Source organism: Phaethon aethereus (assembly GCF_964289735.1).
Source record: "Phaethon aethereus genome assembly, chromosome: 14".
NCBI classification, from domain to species: Eukaryota; Metazoa; Chordata; class Aves; order Phaethontiformes; family Phaethontidae; genus Phaethon; species Phaethon aethereus.
In genome coordinates, this window is record NC_138590.1 from 14,734,383 (window position 1) to 14,752,650 (window position 18,268).

Consider the following 18,268-nt stretch of genomic DNA (forward strand, 5'->3'; position numbering starts at 1 on the left):
CTCCCAACGCTTGCGCCCCGACAGCCGGCTGCAGGACGGACTGTCACAGTGAAGAAAGGACCTGGTGAAACGTTCTGCAAGAGCTCCTTTGTGATGTGTGGGTGTGTGCCACAGGCCCCAGCCAGGCTGCGAGAAGTGGCTGAGGGTGCTGTGGTTTGGGATGGTTTGTTCTCTCTCCTCTTGTCGTAGTGCCCACTAACTACTGCTCTGCTTCCCCATGCCACCACAGGCTAGTTTAACTTGTAGCACGTGTTTCAGCACAGAGAAGGTTTCACTCACTTTCTCCAGAGTTGCACTACACCTGGCTGAATTTGGTTTTATCAACAGAAAAGAACCCATATCTGTTTTTTCTTCATGTCAGCCCACAAACCTGGTTTTACATACTCAATAGCAAACAAATTCTTTTTCACACAGAGCTATGCCCTTCCTGAACAAACGTTTTGGAAGGTGGCCACATCTGCTGCGTTATTGGCATCAGTACGATGCTTTCTTTTCTTGGTTTTCTGCTTCCTCATAGGATACCTCAGCCGTGGGGGATTGGGATATATACAACCCTACCACTCTGGCATATGTAGCTTGCTTAGCCAAGGTGGTAGATCTGTTTTCACAAAGGAAATGATTTGCCTTTTAAACTCAAAACGTAGTGTACTGTAGTGTTCATGGATTTGACTGGCAACTGAGCCCGCTGTCAGCTCGCTGCCTTGCAGGTGAATCTGGTCACATGATGCGCTACGAGCTGGGAATTCACGTTCTGGTACAGCTCTTGACTGAGGCAGGGATGCTCCAGAGAGGCTGCCTGGCAGTCTTCAGATCACATAACGTGTGTTAATAGGGGTTGCAATCAGACTATGAAACTGGGGGAGTTAAGATTAGGTCTGGTATACATAAAACTACAGAGGCTGTTAGAGGCTTTTTCCAGTTGAGTGGTGTGGGAGGGAGGTATAAATGTGGGAAGACAGTTACACGTTAACTAGCATACACTGTACCGTAAGGTGATTTATCTGGGGTGTAATTTGGCTGTAGTTCAAACTAAAATCAGTAATTAAGAGCAGTGTATCCAGGATACTGACTTACCAGTAACTGCATAGCTTAGTACAAGCAGGTGAGATCACTTCCTGCAGAGCATTCCCAGGTCAGACATTGACCTTCGTTAAACATTTCTGATGGGCTTTGATGTGCTGCCCTGCTGGGAAAGGCTTGAATACCAGCCAGCCACGGCTGTGTTGCTTGAGACACTTGTGCCATGGTTGTGCTAGCCTGGAGCTGCAAATCCTCTGCATGGGAGGGTGGGATGAGGCTGCCTGCTCTCTGGGGGAGGCGGTGGTGCAGCATCCAAAAACATCTCCTATAGCACGAGAAACCTCTTCATGGTGTGCCCAGGGGCACGCGCGCCTTACAGCCTAGATCCTGCAGCGGGTCTCACAGTGGCGGGGCATCACGTTTACAACTTCGTGTAGGTTACACGCAGATGTACAGCATGAGTTTGACTTGTAGTTTGTAGTTAATGTCTAGTGCTAGTGCGTGCTGCGGCTTTACCTGTCCAGATAACAAAGCACTTAAACCTTTGGCTGTGACTTCTCCTCTTCAGTAGCCAAAATAGCTGCTACACTTGTGACACCGATACGGAAAAGAGCCTCCCAGGGTGACTGAGGCCTTGAGCTGCCGCCCGGGCCCACTGGTGTTTGCACGACCTGCTCGTGAACGCTCTCTTTCTCACTAAAAACAAAAAGGTGCATTGATTTATGATATTCTGAGCGGTCTAATTAGCTCGGTGAGGTGTTTTTTCCCCTCCCCATAGGTGCTTGTAGGCGATAGGAAAGGTGTTGGCCTGTCCCTGCGTCTGTCCGTGCTCCCCACAGCACTTGCCCCTCATCTCGCCCTTTCCTGACAGGTGACTGTTGCCTTACTGCTTGACGTCGTGTAGTGACCTTCAATAAAGCAAACGTGGCTCTCGAATGCTTTGCGCTGGTTCTTACGCTGCGGTTCGCTAGAAAATAATAATAGTTAAAAAAAAAAAAAAAGCTAAGCACCCCCCATCCGGTTTTCCCAGTAGTCTCGCCCTCGCCTACCCCCCCCCCCCCCCCCGCGCCGTAGTTTCTCCCGCTCCTTTCGCTGGGCTCTATGGCTCGCCGTGCCTAGAGCGCCCTCCGTCCCCGCGGCGCGCTGTGACCTCACCGCCTCGCCTCGCTCTTCTCCCCGGCATGTCGCTGGCGGAAGTGGTGTCACTTCCGGCTCCCGCCGCCTGCCGGGATCGAGGGGCAGCGGCGCAGGGGCTTCCGGCGGCTGAGGGGAGCGGAGTGGGGGCCCCGTCGCCATGTCGACATCGCTGGGCTCCAACACCTACAACCGGCAGAACTGGGAGGACGCGGTGAGGCCGGGGGCAGCAGGGGAGAAGCGGGGCGGGCCTTGGCCGGCGGGGCCCTCCGCTGCCGGGAGCGAGTCGGGGGGTAAGGCCGTAGGGCGAGGGGTGCGCGGTGAGGCGGCCCTCGGGGCTGGCGGCGGGCAGCGCGGGGGCCTGCCCCAGGGAGCTGCCTCCCTGCGACCCCCCCGTCCGGGAAGGGTCTGCTGTGGTTTAGCCAGGCCCTCCGTAAGGGCAGTGCAGCTCTGGGCAGGCCCCCTCGCCTCCCTGCCGGGTTGTGGGGAGGTCTCTGGGCGGCTGGGGGGGCGCTGAGCTGCGCCCGTCGTGTGCCTGTGGCTGTATTCTTTCGAGCTGAGGCCTTTTCTGGGTGGGCACAGTGCAAACAATAGATGCTGAGGGATGTTGGGGGGGGTGGTCATCTGCAGTCAGGTCACTGAATAGCTAACATCTCAGGAATATGCTTTGTGTTTGCTTGTTTTAAGTTTAACTTCAAACTGGAATATCTAGCAGGCTACGGTTCTTTCATAATATAGGCTTTGGGTTGTGGCTCGTAGCTATTCCAGTGACTCCTTTTGAATGAGGTTTTTTGCACCTTTTAAACAGTCTGATTAGTTTAATTTGGTAGTGTTAGTTCAGAGTGTGATTTGAATGCTGTTGAGATGAGTGTGTATATTCCAAATTCCTGATTTTCTTGCTTCTTGCTCGATTCAGGACTTCCCTATTCTGTGCCAGACATGTCTTGGAGAAAACCCATATATTCGAATGGTACGTGTCTCTTTGACAGTATAGGCCTTTCCTCTGTGCTGACCCTAGAACTGCTGGGTTTCGGGGGCTAAAATAAGCTTGGCTACAGGAGGAGGTGCTGAGGTAACATTCCTAATTAGTTAGTTCTGCACAACAGGATTCAGTTCCAGGTGTTGTTGGTGTGTGATGTCACAGCATATGATTTAAGAATAAATCAGTCAAAAAGGAGAGCAAGATGATAACAGTCCATTGTAGGAAATACTAGAAAACAAAGCTTTGGTGTTGACAAATCATGCGACATGGAGGATAGTGAGCTGGTAAAATATTAAATAGCTTAGCACAGTTTCCAAAATGTGCAGGATATGCACCTGTAAAAATAAGCTAAAACTATGAAGTCTGTCAGATGGTAATTTAAATCCTTGTTTGTTTACCTTGGCTTCCTCCATGCGGGATGAGTCAGTTCGCTTTGCTTTTCTCTGTGCTCAGTCCAGTTGCATATGACTTACACTTAGATTATCTTTCCTTCACGTTTCCATTCCATATCTTTCCCTCAGCATTCTATTGCTGAGAGGGATTATGATATTTTTGTGAAATACAACCCTACTGCTGATATAGATGATATTTCAAAAACTGCTTATTTTCATGGACTTATTTCATGTAACATCGTCTCTGCTTAAAAATAGCTGTTAATATTCCGTTTTATTCTTGCCTTTCATCAGTACATGAGGTCAGACTTACAATACTGTGTTTTTAATGAATATTTCTAAAAGAAAACTGGATTGAGACTTTTCTATGATTTTTTTTTTTGTCCTGTTGACTTGCCAAGGTATAAGCCCAAAACATGGGGGTGGGTGAGTCAAAATGCAGCATAATTAGGAAAAACCCCCTGCGTTATAACATCAATTGTATGTTTCATTGTTTATATTTAATGATATTTCATATTTTCATTTATTGGTTTTTATTATATTTCAGACCAAAGAAAAGTATGGAAAAGAATGCAAGGTATGTCTGTATTCTTTTGAAGAACAAACATCTAAATTAACGCACATCTAGGAATATTAAATTTTAGTGTTAAAAAAAAAATCCTGTCAGCTTCAGAGAAATGCTTATCTGGGTTAACAGCTTAAACTGTTTATGTAACTGCATAAATTTTCAGGTCAGTCTACTGTGCGCTTTGTTAGACAAAGTCAGTCTTAAAGTAGTAAAGTTATTTAAGACTGTTCAGGATTTGCTCACATTTATCAGAATTAGGTTTTGCTAATACTGTTGTACTATATTTGAAAGTATTCCAGCATTTCAAATGATTGAATATATTCTCTTGTAAGTTTATTTTTAATCATTAGTGGTACATAAATAACAGGATTTAGGTTTTGCTGTGAATATGGTATTTGTGGCTAGGTGGTGATTTCTGTTAGCTGTTAAAAAAGGTGCGTTTATCTCTGAGAGAGCAAGAAATATTTTAGGATTGTCTTGACTGAGGTAAATTAAAGAGGCTTTTTGCTCCTTTTATCAATTGTCATCTGAAGTAGGGAGAAGGGATGTGTTGAAATCTTGCTTCCCTTCCTCAAACTGTACATGCAGCAGAAGCAGATGTATCATTCCACTGAGTAAGATAGAGACCAGTAGTCTTCTTTGGACCAAAAGTCTCATAACCTGTCACTGGGCTTGCTGCTATGCTGGTGACAGTTACAAATAATGGGTAATTTATCTCTAATAGCTCTATACTGACATCTCCTGGGATGAAGGAAAATTTCTTTTTCTTTTGAGTAGATCTGCTTTCAGCATTTGGGTGATTGTAATAAATGAAAAAAAAAAAAAGAAAAAAAAACCACCTTCCTAAAACTTTCTCCTGTCAAAGTAATGTACCAAATAGAAAGAAGAGAAAAGAAAAGGAGAAAAATTCTCTTTTTTTGAGAACTGAATCTAAGCACTAAGATAAATAAGTTGTATTTACAGTTTAAAGAGATTAGATTTGTTTGGATTTTATGTTTCCATGCAAGAACCAGAATGGTAACTTCATTGCTGTCTGATAGCGATATCAGTGTTGACTTTCTGTCTTTCAGATTTGTGCCAGGCCGTTCACAGTATTCCGCTGGTGCCCTGGTGTTCGCATGCGTTTCAAGAAAACAGAAGTATGCCAGACATGCAGCAAACTGAAGAATGTCTGTCAAACCTGTCTGCTTGACCTGGAATATGGTATGTACCAAAAAATGTAAACTAAGAGAAGAAGCTGGTCTACTTGCCTCTGAAATGAAAGTTGGTGAAATGTCTTTAAATGTCTGCATGTAATTGGCATAGTTGTCTCTGGCCAGTCTTTGAGAAGAACAAGCCTTGATGATTGCAGCTTTTCTGAGGTTCAGGGGCAGCGTGCTATACCTGAGCAGTAGATGAGTTATCTCTGGTTAATGCAGGTTGCAGTAACTATTTCTGCTCTTTCAGCCTGCACTTCATATGGATTTGTTGTTTTTTGTTTTTTTTTTTTTTTTTTTTTTATAATCCCAGGTTTGCCTATTCAAGTCCGGGATGCAGGACTCTCCCTTAAGGATGAAATGCCGAAGTCTGATGTCAATAAAGAGTACTACACCCAGAACATGGAACGAGAGGTAAGAAAGTGTAGCTATAATCATGCTCTCCATGGGTGGATGTGTATAGGGGAGAAGAGGGGAGGGACAACCTAGCTTATCTTAAAATCATTTGCTTGCTCTGATTCTGTGCATTAGTTTTCTATGGTCATATATACTGTGTTCTAACTACTGTTTAGATATCCAATTCTGATGGCACTAGACCAGTTGGGGCACTAGGAAAAGCTACTTCTACCAGTGACATGCTGCTGAAGCTGGCTCGGACCACTCCTTACTATAAACGTAATCGTCCTCACATCTGTTCCTTCTGGGTAAAAGGAGAATGCAAGAGAGGAGAAGAGTGTCCCTACAGGTACAAATATAGATTAAACAACTAATCTGTTCACCACAGTCATACAGTTCCCCTTTGGGTTTGAAGAACAGGAAATGCTGCAGTGGGCAGGAGACGCAACACTGATTGGAGTCTGTGTGAAACTTGCGGTCAGTTGGCACGCAGTGACAGTGAATGAATCTTTGTTGTGGCAAGCTCGTTTGTGAGGAATTAGCTGCGTGGTCTTGTAGTGTTTTGCCGAAGCAGTGACTGCAGCTTTTCTCTTGCATAGTTCATTTTTTCCCTTCATGGCGTCAGTCCCCTCAATCGGAGATCTTTGTATTTGAACAAGAGGCCATTTGAAATCCAGCTCTTGTATTTTGTAGCGTTGAGTGCTGGTCTGTCAGAAGTGCCATTAATTCAGAACTCAACGCAGTTGTGTGTAATTTAAGTTCGTGGGGCTTTTTGTTCAATTTTAGCATGTTTATGTGAACAGGGTTAAGCACATAAGCAACCAGGGGCCTTTAGAAGGGAAGGTAGCAGTTGTAGTCATTTTCATCTGATGCAGCTGTGTCTGGTGTTATGAAATGCTTTGTTTGCTGAACCTTAGACATGAGAAACCTACAGATCCAGATGATCCTCTGGCTGATCAGAACATCAAAGATCGTTACTATGGAATTAACGATCCTGTGGCTGATAAACTTCTGAAACGAGCGTCAACCATGCCTCGTCTAGACCCCCCTGATGACAAGACTATTACTACGCTGTATGTTGGAGGGCTTGGAGATACCATCACTGAATCAGATCTCAGGTGTGTTGGTGAATTTGGATTTCTCTTGCCTTTGTATTTGATGCTTTGATTACTGTTCATCTTGAAGTCAGGAAATCCTCTCTTGCAAGGAAAAAAAATAAATCTGGTTTTCACTTTTCCTTAATGGGGAACTGATTGGTGGGCAAGTGTAGAGGAGTGCCAGCTTGTTGGAGAACAGATAAACAGGCACGTTTCAAATGCTTTGATTAAAATTTCTCTCTTTAAAAATGAGTCATCCTTCTGAGCTGTTGGGGGTACTGTGTAATGCTTTACAAGAAAGCCCCATAGCTTCTCTCTAGCTGGCTGCTGAGAAAAGCTGCTGCAGAGGTTTTATTGCTCCATAATTGCACAGCAGGGCAAGAGACTTGATTTCTAATGGTTAGTCTGAACTGGTGATGGAGAAAAGAAAGGATCTGAGCATATCTACTTCAGCACACGATGAGATCCTATGTACCCTGCAGCTAGAAGGAGTGGGCTTTCATATAACTTTTTTTTTCCCCACAGAAATCACTTCTACCAGTTTGGGGAGATTCGGACGATAACTGTAGTGCAGAGGCAACAGTGTGCTTTCATCCAGTTTGCCACCCGGCAAGCTGCAGAGGTGGCTGCTGAGAAATCCTTCAACAAACTCATTGTCAATGGTCGCAGGCTCAATGTCAAATGGGGAAGGTGAGTGCGGGAGGAGGAAGCCTTGAGGATACTGCCACAAGGTTCTTCACTCAGTTTGTGCAGTCTTGATGAGCTGGATTGGATACTACGCTGGAGTAGATACTCATTTGGTAAACAGTTGGGGTCCTCCTACAGTTTAGTTTTCTTTTAGCAGTGGGATCTGGGTTGGAGATTACACAAACTGCACAAATTATATAAGGGGTTTCCTGGTTGAGGGTTTTGGATGAGTTTCTGTAGTTTTGCTTCTAATCCATCTCCTGTAAGCACTGTTTGCACACTTTGTACCAGCTGCCTCTGCCATTCCGTGAATTTTTCATCTTTGGCCTGAAGCAATGGATCTGGATTAGATAATGTAGAACTATTGTGGTATGAATATCTGCTTATCCTGCTTTTTGTCATCCTTGTTCTCAAATGTTTGTCTGGTTTTTAGGTCCCAGGCAGCAAGAGGAAAAGAAAAGGACAAGGAAGGTACTACAGAATCCGGGATAAAGCTGGAGCCAGTTCCGGGACTTCCTGGAGGTAAGGGAGGAGTTTTCATCTCTGAAACACTTAATGCTGACCTGCTTCCATGAGAGGCTGGTGTTAAACCTCTGAGAGCAGTAACAGTTCAGGACTGTAGAGGCACTGGTGAGCCCAGAGCAGGCAGTTATGGTAGGTTTGCAGCAGATCCAGCTGGGATGGGAGGTGAGCTTTGTCTAGAAGCAAATTCTTGATGAAAAGAGTTTTTTATGTGATGAGAGAAAAGTTAAAGCTGAATTAAAGTTACTTAGGTCTGAGGTACTGGCAACCCACGCTTTTCAAGGCTTGGTTAATGTTTTCCTAATCCACTAAGCGTTGTGTGATTGGAAGAAAGCAAAGCTGGTTTCGGGTGATGAAAAGCGATGACTTTTCTGGAGTTTCAGCGCTGTCCTGCTTCTCGCTCCAGTTCATACGTGCAGTAGTAGCAGCAGTTTGCCGTTGTGGAAGAACTGATTGTGCTGCCTCTCCGAAGGCAGATAACTCTGCATATCTTGACTGAGAGATTTTTCCATAACCACTGTGTACTTTTTCTGCAGCTCTACCCCCTCCTCCAGCTGCAGAAGAGGAGGCTTCTGCAAATTACTTCAACCTACCTCCAAGTGGCCCTCCAGCCGTGGTTAACATTGCTTTGCCACCTCCTCCTGGCATCGCTCCTCCACCGCCACCAGGTACTTGTGTTCCCCTTCAAGTGGGGGTGCCTAACTTGGTGTTAGATGATCTGGTCCTTCTTGCTCAGCTGCACTGTAGCATTGATGCATGCCCTGAGCTGATTTTCCTCATCCCTGATCATACAATGTAATGTAAACTGATCATCTAAAACGAGCTGTCAGCACAGTTTAATTAAACTGAGCTGCCTGTTGTGGTATGTATTCACTTGCAAATTCTCAGGCATGTCAGAGATCCCTGTTACTGGTACTGAGACCTACTTAGTGCTTTTGCTGGCTGTGTAAATGACACATTAACCTGAACTTCAAAGGATAATTCTGCAGCTGGTTGAATGCCAGCCTTCGTTTGGCTGTGCGTATGTATCTATCTGGAGACCCTCTTTTTATGGGATGTCAGACTCTTTTGCATGTGTTTGCTTTGCTCCACAGTTGCGTAGAAAGCATTTAGATTGGCATTACAGACACCTGTCCAGTCGTGTCCCCCCCAGCTTTTATCTGTTAGTAAGGGTTTCTGTTGGGTAAGGATTGCCCCCAGTTGTACTGGAAAGAGGGGGAGGAGTTTGGGGATTTGAGGAATCATGGGAGATGTGCATCTTTTTAAGGCACAGCTGTAAGCCAGCTGTATTCTGTCAGTAGTGTCAAGCAGTTTCAAACCAACGTCTGCATTGGTTTTTCTGTTGCTTTGTCTGAACCTGAGAACTTTGTTTCTGCAGGTTTCGGACCACACATGTTCCATGCCATGGGGCCCCCGCCTCCCTTCATGAGAGCCCCAGGCCCCATTCACTATCCGTCTCAAGATCCCCAGAGGATGGGCGCCCACGCGGGAAAGCACAGCAGCCCCTAGCATGTCGTGCCACCCTCATCGTTTAAGTAAATGTTATTTTCTAGTTACCATGGTAGCGCCATATGTTGAGCTGTGGGTGAGCTAGAGAAGCCTTATTTCCCCTGCTTGCAGACACTGGGCAGGCTGAGCTCTGTGTCTCCGCTAGCTAATCGCGTTGTTGATACATCCCAGATCTTTCATTTAGTGTTGGGGGGTTAGGGGGGCGGGGGGCAGGCAGAAGGGCTGGTGGGGGTCTGTGGATCAGGTGTACCAGAATTACAGTGCTATCTGTGTAATCCCGTTTGCACACTTTTGAAATAAACTTCTGGAAAAACAAAAGCAAAGCCCATTTGATATCCTCAGTATGAATGCTGTGGACTAAATGTAACCAGAGACTCTTCTCTGTCAGGTAACTAATGACTTATTATTTTTAGAATTATAGGTATTAAATTATGAGGTATTAAACCAGGACTGAATAAGAGCTGAAAAACAAGCTCCTGTGCCAAACCCATGGCTGTGCCTTACTGTTGCCACAGAAATTTTCCCCCTTCCTTTTTCCTGACTTCTTAAAAAAAAAAAAAAATACCCTTTTTGATGCTTCACTTTTAGTCCTGCATGTCCTGAGCAAGGTAAGCATTAGGTCGTGCGAGCAGCCCGCGGGTGGTGCCCATGTGACACGGAGTGATGGGTTAACAAGTTGCCTGTTTTAGCCTGGTAAAGGGCCCTCAGTGGCCCCCAGGGGCTGGGCTTGTGTTGCTGCCAGCTGCAAGCAGGTCCTAGGTATATTTGGAGCATGATTGGGGCTTTTGAGTCTCCTCTTAAACTGTGAGATCGATCCCATTTCATCCTACTTTGATAAGACATGAAACTTTTCTTTCTGTGCTCCAGCTAGAGCATTTGTTCAGGAGTAACTCTGTCCTGCGTGGAGCCTGCCGTTGAGTAAGGTGTATGTACATGTGGCTGGAGGATTTTAAGTTTATCTGTATGTCAGCTGCTTTCATGTAATGGATCTGTGGACATCTTTCTGTAAAGCAAAACACGATGGGACCTGTTCTGAAACCTCATTTGCTTGTTTTTAAAAATAAATCAAAACATTAAAATATTTTAATTTTTCAACATTTTGCTTAGACCCTGCTTCCCGGAGCACAACGTCTGAGCATTTTGTCTGATTTTATTTGGCTGCTGAAAAAGCCAACATGCAGAGTGGGCAATGACAGCGGCTCCACTTTTACTTCTATGTATTGTCCTGATGCTGCCACCAAAGGCACGTGTGATGCTGCCAGCCCTGCCAGGCTGTTGGAAGGTGGCACAGCACATGGCGCACGGCTGGCAGGCAGGCTAGCTTTCTCTGGAGAAAGTGCTGGGCTTTGGGCGCAGGTAATTAGTTTAACTTTCGTCAGGTAGGAGCCATCCCAGGACAGTGTTGGAGGATGGCGGAGGCCTTGCTGGTGGATCGAGGAGGGCTCCCAGTCCCTGCAGTCAGGGCCTGTTGGTGCTGTGCAGACAGATCCCGAATGCAAACAGGCTTTACATTACTGCAATTTATTTATTATTTCCAGCTGGGTCCACAGGGGTACATGGGTTCTTCAGCTGATGGACGAACCGGGGGGAGATGGGTTTGGAACGGGACAGCAGATGAGCTTCATACATTTTTAATGTTTAGGGAACGGAGCTTTTTTCTTTCCATTTGCTTGTCCTCCTGCTTCTGTGGGAAGAACAGAGCAATGAACATCGCCTGCCTGAATGGTGTGTTGTGGCAGCAGAATCCCTGCGTGGGGTTTCCTCTGTGCATCTGTCTGCACAGCATTACAAATACACTTCCCAAGTGAGGCAGCTGTTAACTGTGTTTTTACCACAAAATTTACTTGCCTGTTTTAACCGGAGTGATGGAAAAAGAAACTTTTATTCTGATGCTCTTGCTTTTGCAAGATTAAATAAAGGTAACATTAAGAACCTGACAAAAGCAATTGTAGAAAGCCTGTATTCAGTTAGAGACTTTTTATTAGCAGGGGTTTCCAGATGTTCTGATGATTGTCCATACTATAGACTGTTGTTAGCTTCATGTCCCACTGTGTTGCCACTGCTGAAAACGTTTGTGTAGTTGAATCCTCACTGCTGATTTTTGCACTCAACAGAGAAGCCTGTGCTTGCTCTGGAGTCGGCTGCGCTGCTTTTCCTTCCCACCGATGCTGAAGTTGCCGGAATACCCTGGCGGTGCCTTTCAGACTGGTGCAATCTTGCCGTGCAGCAGGTCCAGGCAGGGTCTGATCCTTTTGACCAACTATATGAAGCAAATCTGGCATAAGTCAATCAAAAGGCTTAGATGTTTAAGCAAGGCATGTAAATAGCAGTAGGAAGGGGAAAATAACAGCTGCCAAGTGCTAGCCAGTAGCTTATGGAAAATGGGCACCAGTTTCCAACTCTCCATGTTCCCCTCCCATCTATCCTGGCTGTGCTGAACATGTGTTGATAAACAGGCACATGTCCAGTTCCTCATTTGTTTTTGTTGTCCAGCCAAGCCCAAGGTAATTGCTTTTAACATGGCAATGCCTTCGGTAATGTGTTTTTGCTGGTGTTCTTCAATTATCATCTCCTCTTGTCGTCCTGACCATAACGATGAGTATAGAGTTGTCCCAAAGATGGAATTTCTCTGCAAAGGCACCAGCTGTCGGAGCAGGTCTTGTGTGTTGGTGAAGCAGCAGTGAGACAGCTTAGTGTGTTGTAGCTGGCAGTCCTGCCATTTTCCACAAGGCAGGGAAGAGGACAGGCTGTACGGGGTGTTTTGTATGGGAGCTTATGGGAATCTGCTTGCGTTAACGATGAGAACTTGGCTGGTTAGCTTAGCACTAAATGCCCTTGTGACAACGGCTGGTACGAGGGGAATTCAAAATGGTCCCAGACTTGACCTCGTTCAAATCCTGTTGAAGAGGATGACAACCCGAGACCACCAGCTTAGCTTTCACAAACAATACTTACTCCCCTCTCTCCTACTGTGCAAAGTATGTTTGAGTCTAGCAAGGAAATCATCTGTGGTGATGGGGAAGGGAGTGCTCGTACTACAGCTCATCGCTCTCTGGTAGAATCCGCACCCACCCTTGCGGCGCTCTGTTGAAGTTGGGTCTGTGGGAAATCACCTCCAGAGCGCTCAGGTTCTCCAGCTCCGTGGCAGGCACAGAGAGCAGGTCACGGACCAGTGCTCGGTCAAATGGGGCGGGAGTCCTGCAGCACGAGAAAGAGCAGACTTAGTACATCATGAGGAGAGGTTGTGCACGTTGTAAAGGTGAAGGAAAAAGCAGGTCTGGATTTACTAACTCTGAGCCCAGCAGCAACATAGCAATACCTGTAGCAAATGACAACCCTTTTCTTCCTCCCCAGGATGCCGTCAGAGCCTCTGCTAGCCCAGCGAGGTGCTTCTCTTCTACAGAGCCAACCTCAACTCAAGCTTGGGCAGGCCTGGAGAGTGGGGTTTGGTGCCTGGGCATTGGTGGCTGTGCAGGGGAGGGAGGAAGCGTGTTGCAGCCTTTACCATAGTCTCTCTTGACAGGCTCCACCACAGCAATAGAGAAGTTTTGCGTGTGAAAGGGGTTTGATTAAGAGAGCAGGTGATGGTGACAAAGCCCCTGGTCTTTAGAAAGTGACTGGTCCGCAGCTCATGTGTTCTGCAGAGGGCTGAGGCCGATAGTGCTCCCTCCCAATCGCTCTGGCACATGTGCAGGCAAACGGCTTTCTCCTGGCCCTGGCTCCAGTCTGCCTCTTGGGACAGCTTCTCTTGAACTATGACTAACAGGAGGAGCAGTGCGGGGGCAAGAGCTGTCATCCCTTTCTGGAGAAACGTGGGAAGGGACCGGGGAAGAGAATGCCAGCCCCCGAAAAGCCAAAAATGTTGGTTTTGGAGCAGCACATGGAGGCTGAGCTATCAATGAGGCATAGCCGGGAATGTTTGCTTTGGGAAGCGCTGCTCAAACATGAGTAACGTGGCACTGTTTTGTAACAGTGTCCTAGGGAGAAATAAGGGGGGAAAGGTAAATGAGAGGGGTTTGTTCCAGAAACTTTCTCTCTTTTGGGAAAAGACAGTCCTTTTCAAAGCTTGATTTTCACTCTCTGTTAAGGCAGCACACCTTAGCAAGGTGGCTGAAGGTCTTTGCATCACAGCCTGAATGTTTAAAATTGGGAATAAATCAGCCTGCTTTAACGCGGTTGCTGTTGAGATGGTGAACTCGTCCTTGTCCTGTGGCCCATATGAGCTGTGCTGGGATTCACCTAGCTTTAGGCAAGACCACTGGCTTCTCGCTAGCTGATTTGTTCCAAAAGGCTTGTTTTTCTGCATTTTGGTATTTGATGAACTGAGAAGTGATTTAAAAGCCAACAGCTTGGAAGATCATGAAAAGCCCAGTTAAAAGCAGATTGGCTCTCTGAATCTTCATGCCTCAGTGAAGAATTAGAGGAGGTGGCAAGAGGCTTGGTGTTAAATTAGCATCCATCTGTATTAAATAACAGTTCAAGACTTTAAATAGAAAGGCAGCATGTGAGAGAGGAGAAATGGTACGGGGTAAAACATTATTCAGAAGCATGCCCTTGCTTCAGTCCCTGTCCATAAATAAATACTGAGGCAGGAACATGGCTAAATGTTGAAAGAAAAGAGCCAAGTGTCTGCAGCAGCTCCTTGTTCTCCTGCTACAGCACCTCCTCGGATGTTACTGCTCCAGGAAAGCTCAAGATGGCTGAGTAACTGGGGAGGAGACCTTGAGGGAACAGCTAACGCAGCCACTTTGCCTCTCCACGCTTGCCCATGGCCGCCCATGGGATCTTGTCCCTTCTGTTAACCTCGTCTCCCTCGGCTCCACGCCAGTGCAAACCAGTGTGCTGCCACGCTTTCACTGGTGTGGGAGGGGAAACGCAGCGGGGCCGAGTGTGCAGCAGCTTGTGCACCTCGCCAGGCCCCGCGGCAAAGTCCCGGGGCTGAGGGAGAGGAGAGTGGCAAAGGGACGGTGGCACTGCCTCAGCTCCACCAGCGCTCGGGCTGATCTCTGCCCTGTGGGACGCGGTTCCCCACAGCCCCTTCTGCTAAGCATCCAGAGCACAGCAGTTGCGTTCCCCGTGACCCAAATCCAACCCTGGTGTGGGCTCAGGAAAGCTGCCGTCTGCAGAGGCCGTGGCGGATGGTCTGATGGGGAGCAGCGCTGCGTCCCAGTAGGGACCTGCAGTGGGAGCTTGCCTACTGGAAGGTGACTTTGGCCAGGCCACCTTTCATCTTCATGAAAGAGGCTTTCAGTGAGACGGAGAGCCAGGACCTCGGTTTGCAGATTCCCTGGGACGATGTTCAGCTTAGAGGTTCAGTTCTTGTTGTTCTACCCTGGGGTACTGGTGCTTTGCTACCACCAACTCTCCACCTCCCAAGCACCCACCAATTGTGGGTGAATCCCCATCAAGCACCTTTCCAGAGTGGAGATTCTCCTTGGTGGTCTCGGCCCTGGTGTGACTTGGCGGTGCGAGGAGGCACAGCAGCCACGCTCTGCGGGAAGCAGCCGCAGGGCGTGCAGCTGGCCGGGCTGAGCCACCAGAAACTCCCCAGCCTGGAGACTGCAATCCCAAGCAGGTGTTTGGAAGGAATCTGGTGACCTCTTAGCACCTTGTGGGAAGATTAACCTTACACCCTCACCGCTTCCCGCAGCTGCTTGGATACCTTAAGGAAATTAGGAGAGAGACTTGGCACTGTCTGTGCCGTTCCTCCACCCAGCCCAGCACTGAGCCCAGCTGGGAGCAGCAGCGAATTCTTCTCCAGGACCAGATGTGTGAGAATTAGTTCTCCCAAATTTCAGCCGTCGTCCCTGAGGTTACCCCGTGAGACCAAGCTGCTTAAGGCTGCACAAGCCCAGTGGTGGAGCTGAGATCTGGGGAGCTGCTGGAGGCAGGGACCTTTGCAGAGGAGTCACGGAGGAGCTCCTGAGCAGGAAAAGAGCAACCTGAGCCCTTCCTGCTCCCCTGTGGTGTATAAAGAGGGCATGGACCATTGCATTTCCCTGGCATGATGGTAGGTGCTTCTTGAGGCTGAAGGGCTTGGCCAAGGCTTGGACAGGCTGGCAGTGCCTGCCTCGGCTAGCATTACCTGTTGAAGCTCCTGAAGTCCCATGGAGAGGGTTTCACAGGGGGCTGGTTCTTGCCGTGCACAGCGTTGTCCTTGTCACCGAGGAGCTCCTGCCATGGGGAGCGGTAGCCCTTGGGGATGGCGGTGATGTTGAACTTCTCTGGGGGTACTTCTTTGAGGGGGCCTGAGTACCCTGCGTGGGGGGGAGAGACGGCATGGGCTGCTGCGGCCACAGCCGGGCTGGGGCAACGTCCCGAGCAGGAGTGGGGAGGCTGGGAACAGCCTCGTCTCCACACGGCCACAGAGGACCTGCTGCTGGGGCAGGATCACGTATATATAAGATAAATATATGTTACATATTTATATATGTATAAACTTTGGGGTAGGGTTTTGGGGAGGACCCCTCGGCAGGCAGCAGCTCGAAGTGCCCCACATTACTGAGATTACGGTGGTGTAGGCTTTGGTGTGTAGGCGGCATTTACCCGGGGCCAGAGCATCGGGGTTGAGGACTTTGCTCATCTGCAAGACTTTATCTGTCTTCTTGGGCACTTTGGGGGGGCCGCCCTGGGGCGATGCTGCCACGTGGAGCTCGGTGTGATAACTCTGCTGGGCCTCGGCGTCCTCCCCTGCCTGCAGAGGGGAGAGTTAGCGGGCACGGGGAGCAGCCCTGGCCCCGGCCGGGACTCGGGAGGCTGTCAAAAGCACCTTGGAGCTTCCTCCACCTACTCACCGTCCACTCGTTTGCTATTCCCGCCAGGTCACCTTTCTTGGTGCGGTGTGAGCCACCCGCCTCCGGCCCTGGGAGCTGGGGGAGGCAAGGAGAGGGGTTAGTGGGTGCAGGGGGGGACCAGCAACCTTGCTCTTCAGGGTGTGCTGAACCTGATGCTTGCCCACCTCCGTGCCCAGCCCACCAAGCCATCTCTGCTCCCCTTCGTCTCAGTGTGGGGGGCAGCTGAGCATGGCTGCCCTGCTGAGACCCCCGGCCCCGCAAGGAATCGCTTTCCCGCAAAAGCTGCGAGAGCCGGGGAAGGTGAGTGAAGAGGCGAGCCGCCGACCCACCTCCCTGTAGCCGCTGGGATGCTCAAAGACGAAGCGCCGCATCCGCCTCTGGCGCTGCTGGAAGAGCCGGGAGCCGCGGTTGTTCCGCAGGGAGAGCTCCTCAAGCATCAGGTCCTGCGGCGTGCTCACCTTCTTGCCCAGGTCCAGCCGGGGTGCTGGGGAGGCTGGGGGGGAGCACAGCCGCAGCTGAGGCTGCTGCCATGCGGGGGACCCCCCTGCCCAGCACAAGGCCAGCGTGTGCCCTCGCCAGGGTCCCTGGCGCACGGTTCGGCCATGCGCCCGTGCCGGCAGCTGTGGCAGGGACCGGCGTTTCCTCGGTGGGGGAAACCGTCGGCGGGTTATCTCAGCTCCAGAGGCACAAGCAGCCCCTCCTGCCCTGTGCGTGGAGCCCTCCAGTCTTCGACAGGCAACTGCTGCCCCTTGGGGCTGTAGTGCGAGAGGGGACCACGAAAGCAGGCACGGAGGCTGTGGGGAGGGGGGCCAGCGGCCTCAGCCAGAGCTGGGTCTGGCCCCTAGGCAGGGGGTGCAGCACTGCCCTGGGGCTGGTGGCACCCCCCAGCCCCCCTTACCATCTTCAGGGCCAGGTTTCATGATGGCCATCACTTGCTGCTGCACTCCTGGGGCAATTCTGTGGGAGGGGGACGGATCCTGCCCGGCTGGAAGAGAGAGGCAACCCTGGGGTGATGCCGAGCATGGGGATGTGTCAGCCCCAGACGTGCTGCGGGGAGAGGCCAAGGCTTCAGCTGAGCATCGCCCCTGGACATCATCATCCCTGAGCACCTCCCCTAGACATCGCCATCCCTGAGCGTCCCCCCTGGCCAGCATCATCCCCATGCTACTCTCCATTCCCTTCAATAGGTATAGGAAAATGTCCAAAGCATTCCACCCCTCAGCCCCTGCTTGTTGTCTTTCCTCTCAGCCTTTCTTTAGGGCAGAACATGTCCCCAATTCTGTCCTTGCCCGCAGTGAGCCAGTGTCCTCATGTTCTGAGCCCCCTTGGGACAGCACCCGCTGCCCACAGCCTGCCCTGCGAGCAGGGGCCCTGGCACCAGCACCTCCGCCTCAGCAGAGCTATTTTCAGCCGCTGGCCCCGAGGGTGCGGGAGCTGCAGCCCTGACCCTGCCGGGGACCCGGCGAGCGCAGGCAGCAGAGAGACGGGGCGCGGGGCCACTGTCCCCACTTACGGGGTTGGGTTGCTCCTTAGCTTCCAGCTTCATCACGGGGACGTGGCTGGAGACCAGCCCTGGCCTGAGCCCCCTGAGCTGCCCACCCACAGCAGCACCCTTCCGCGCGGCCGGGGCGTTCGGCTCAGCAAGTGCGGGGCTTGGCCCTGCTGGGTGCATATCGTGTCCCTCGGCTCGGGCCGGTGCTGCGCAGCCCTGGAGAGCAGGGGGGTCCCTGCGGGGCCGCGACTGCCTGGCACGCGGCTCCCTGCCAGCCCCGAGTTCAACACGAGCCTGGGACCTGCACCCCATCCTTCCCTCGACCCCCCTGCAGGCACCTGCTGTGTCCCATGGGAGACCACCCCCTCACCCCTGATGTCCCCAGCACCAGGGCTGGGACAACCCCAAGCCCAGTGCACCCACCCACCCACTGACCCCAGCGTGGGACCTCACCCCCCCTTACCTGGCCAGGGGATGCC

The 18,268-nt window shown here is 50.0% G+C and overlaps 2 protein-coding genes across 2 annotated transcripts; one reads left to right on the forward strand and one right to left on the reverse strand.

The window, feature by feature from the left end:
• Positions 1-1,323: 1,323 nt before the first annotated feature.
• Positions 1,324-9,503, forward strand: RBM22 (RNA binding motif protein 22; the record flags this gene model as incomplete). Its single annotated transcript, XM_082006340.1, has 11 exons — positions 1,324-2,368; positions 3,071-3,124; positions 4,076-4,105; positions 5,167-5,299; positions 5,606-5,706; positions 5,865-6,037; positions 6,606-6,806; positions 7,311-7,475; positions 7,906-7,994; positions 8,531-8,662; positions 9,373-9,503. Exons 1-11 carry the CDS (start codon positions 2,315-2,317, stop codon positions 9,501-9,503), a joined length of 1,263 nt encoding a protein of 420 aa, XP_081862466.1. The 5' UTR covers positions 1,324-2,314.
• A 3,035-nt stretch (positions 9,504-12,538) lies between these two features.
• MYOZ3 (myozenin 3) lies at positions 12,539-17,286 on the reverse strand (the record flags this gene model as incomplete). The annotated part of the gene is made up of 6 exons (XM_082005960.1): positions 17,196-17,286; positions 16,627-16,790; positions 16,298-16,372; positions 16,050-16,197; positions 15,589-15,760; positions 12,539-12,701 (listed from the first exon to the last, which is right to left on the reverse strand). The coding sequence occupies exons 1-6, from the start codon at positions 17,224-17,226 to the stop codon at positions 12,539-12,541; spliced, it is 753 nt and encodes a 250-aa protein (XP_081862086.1). The 5' UTR covers positions 17,227-17,286.
• Between the last annotated feature and the right edge of the window lie 982 nt (positions 17,287-18,268).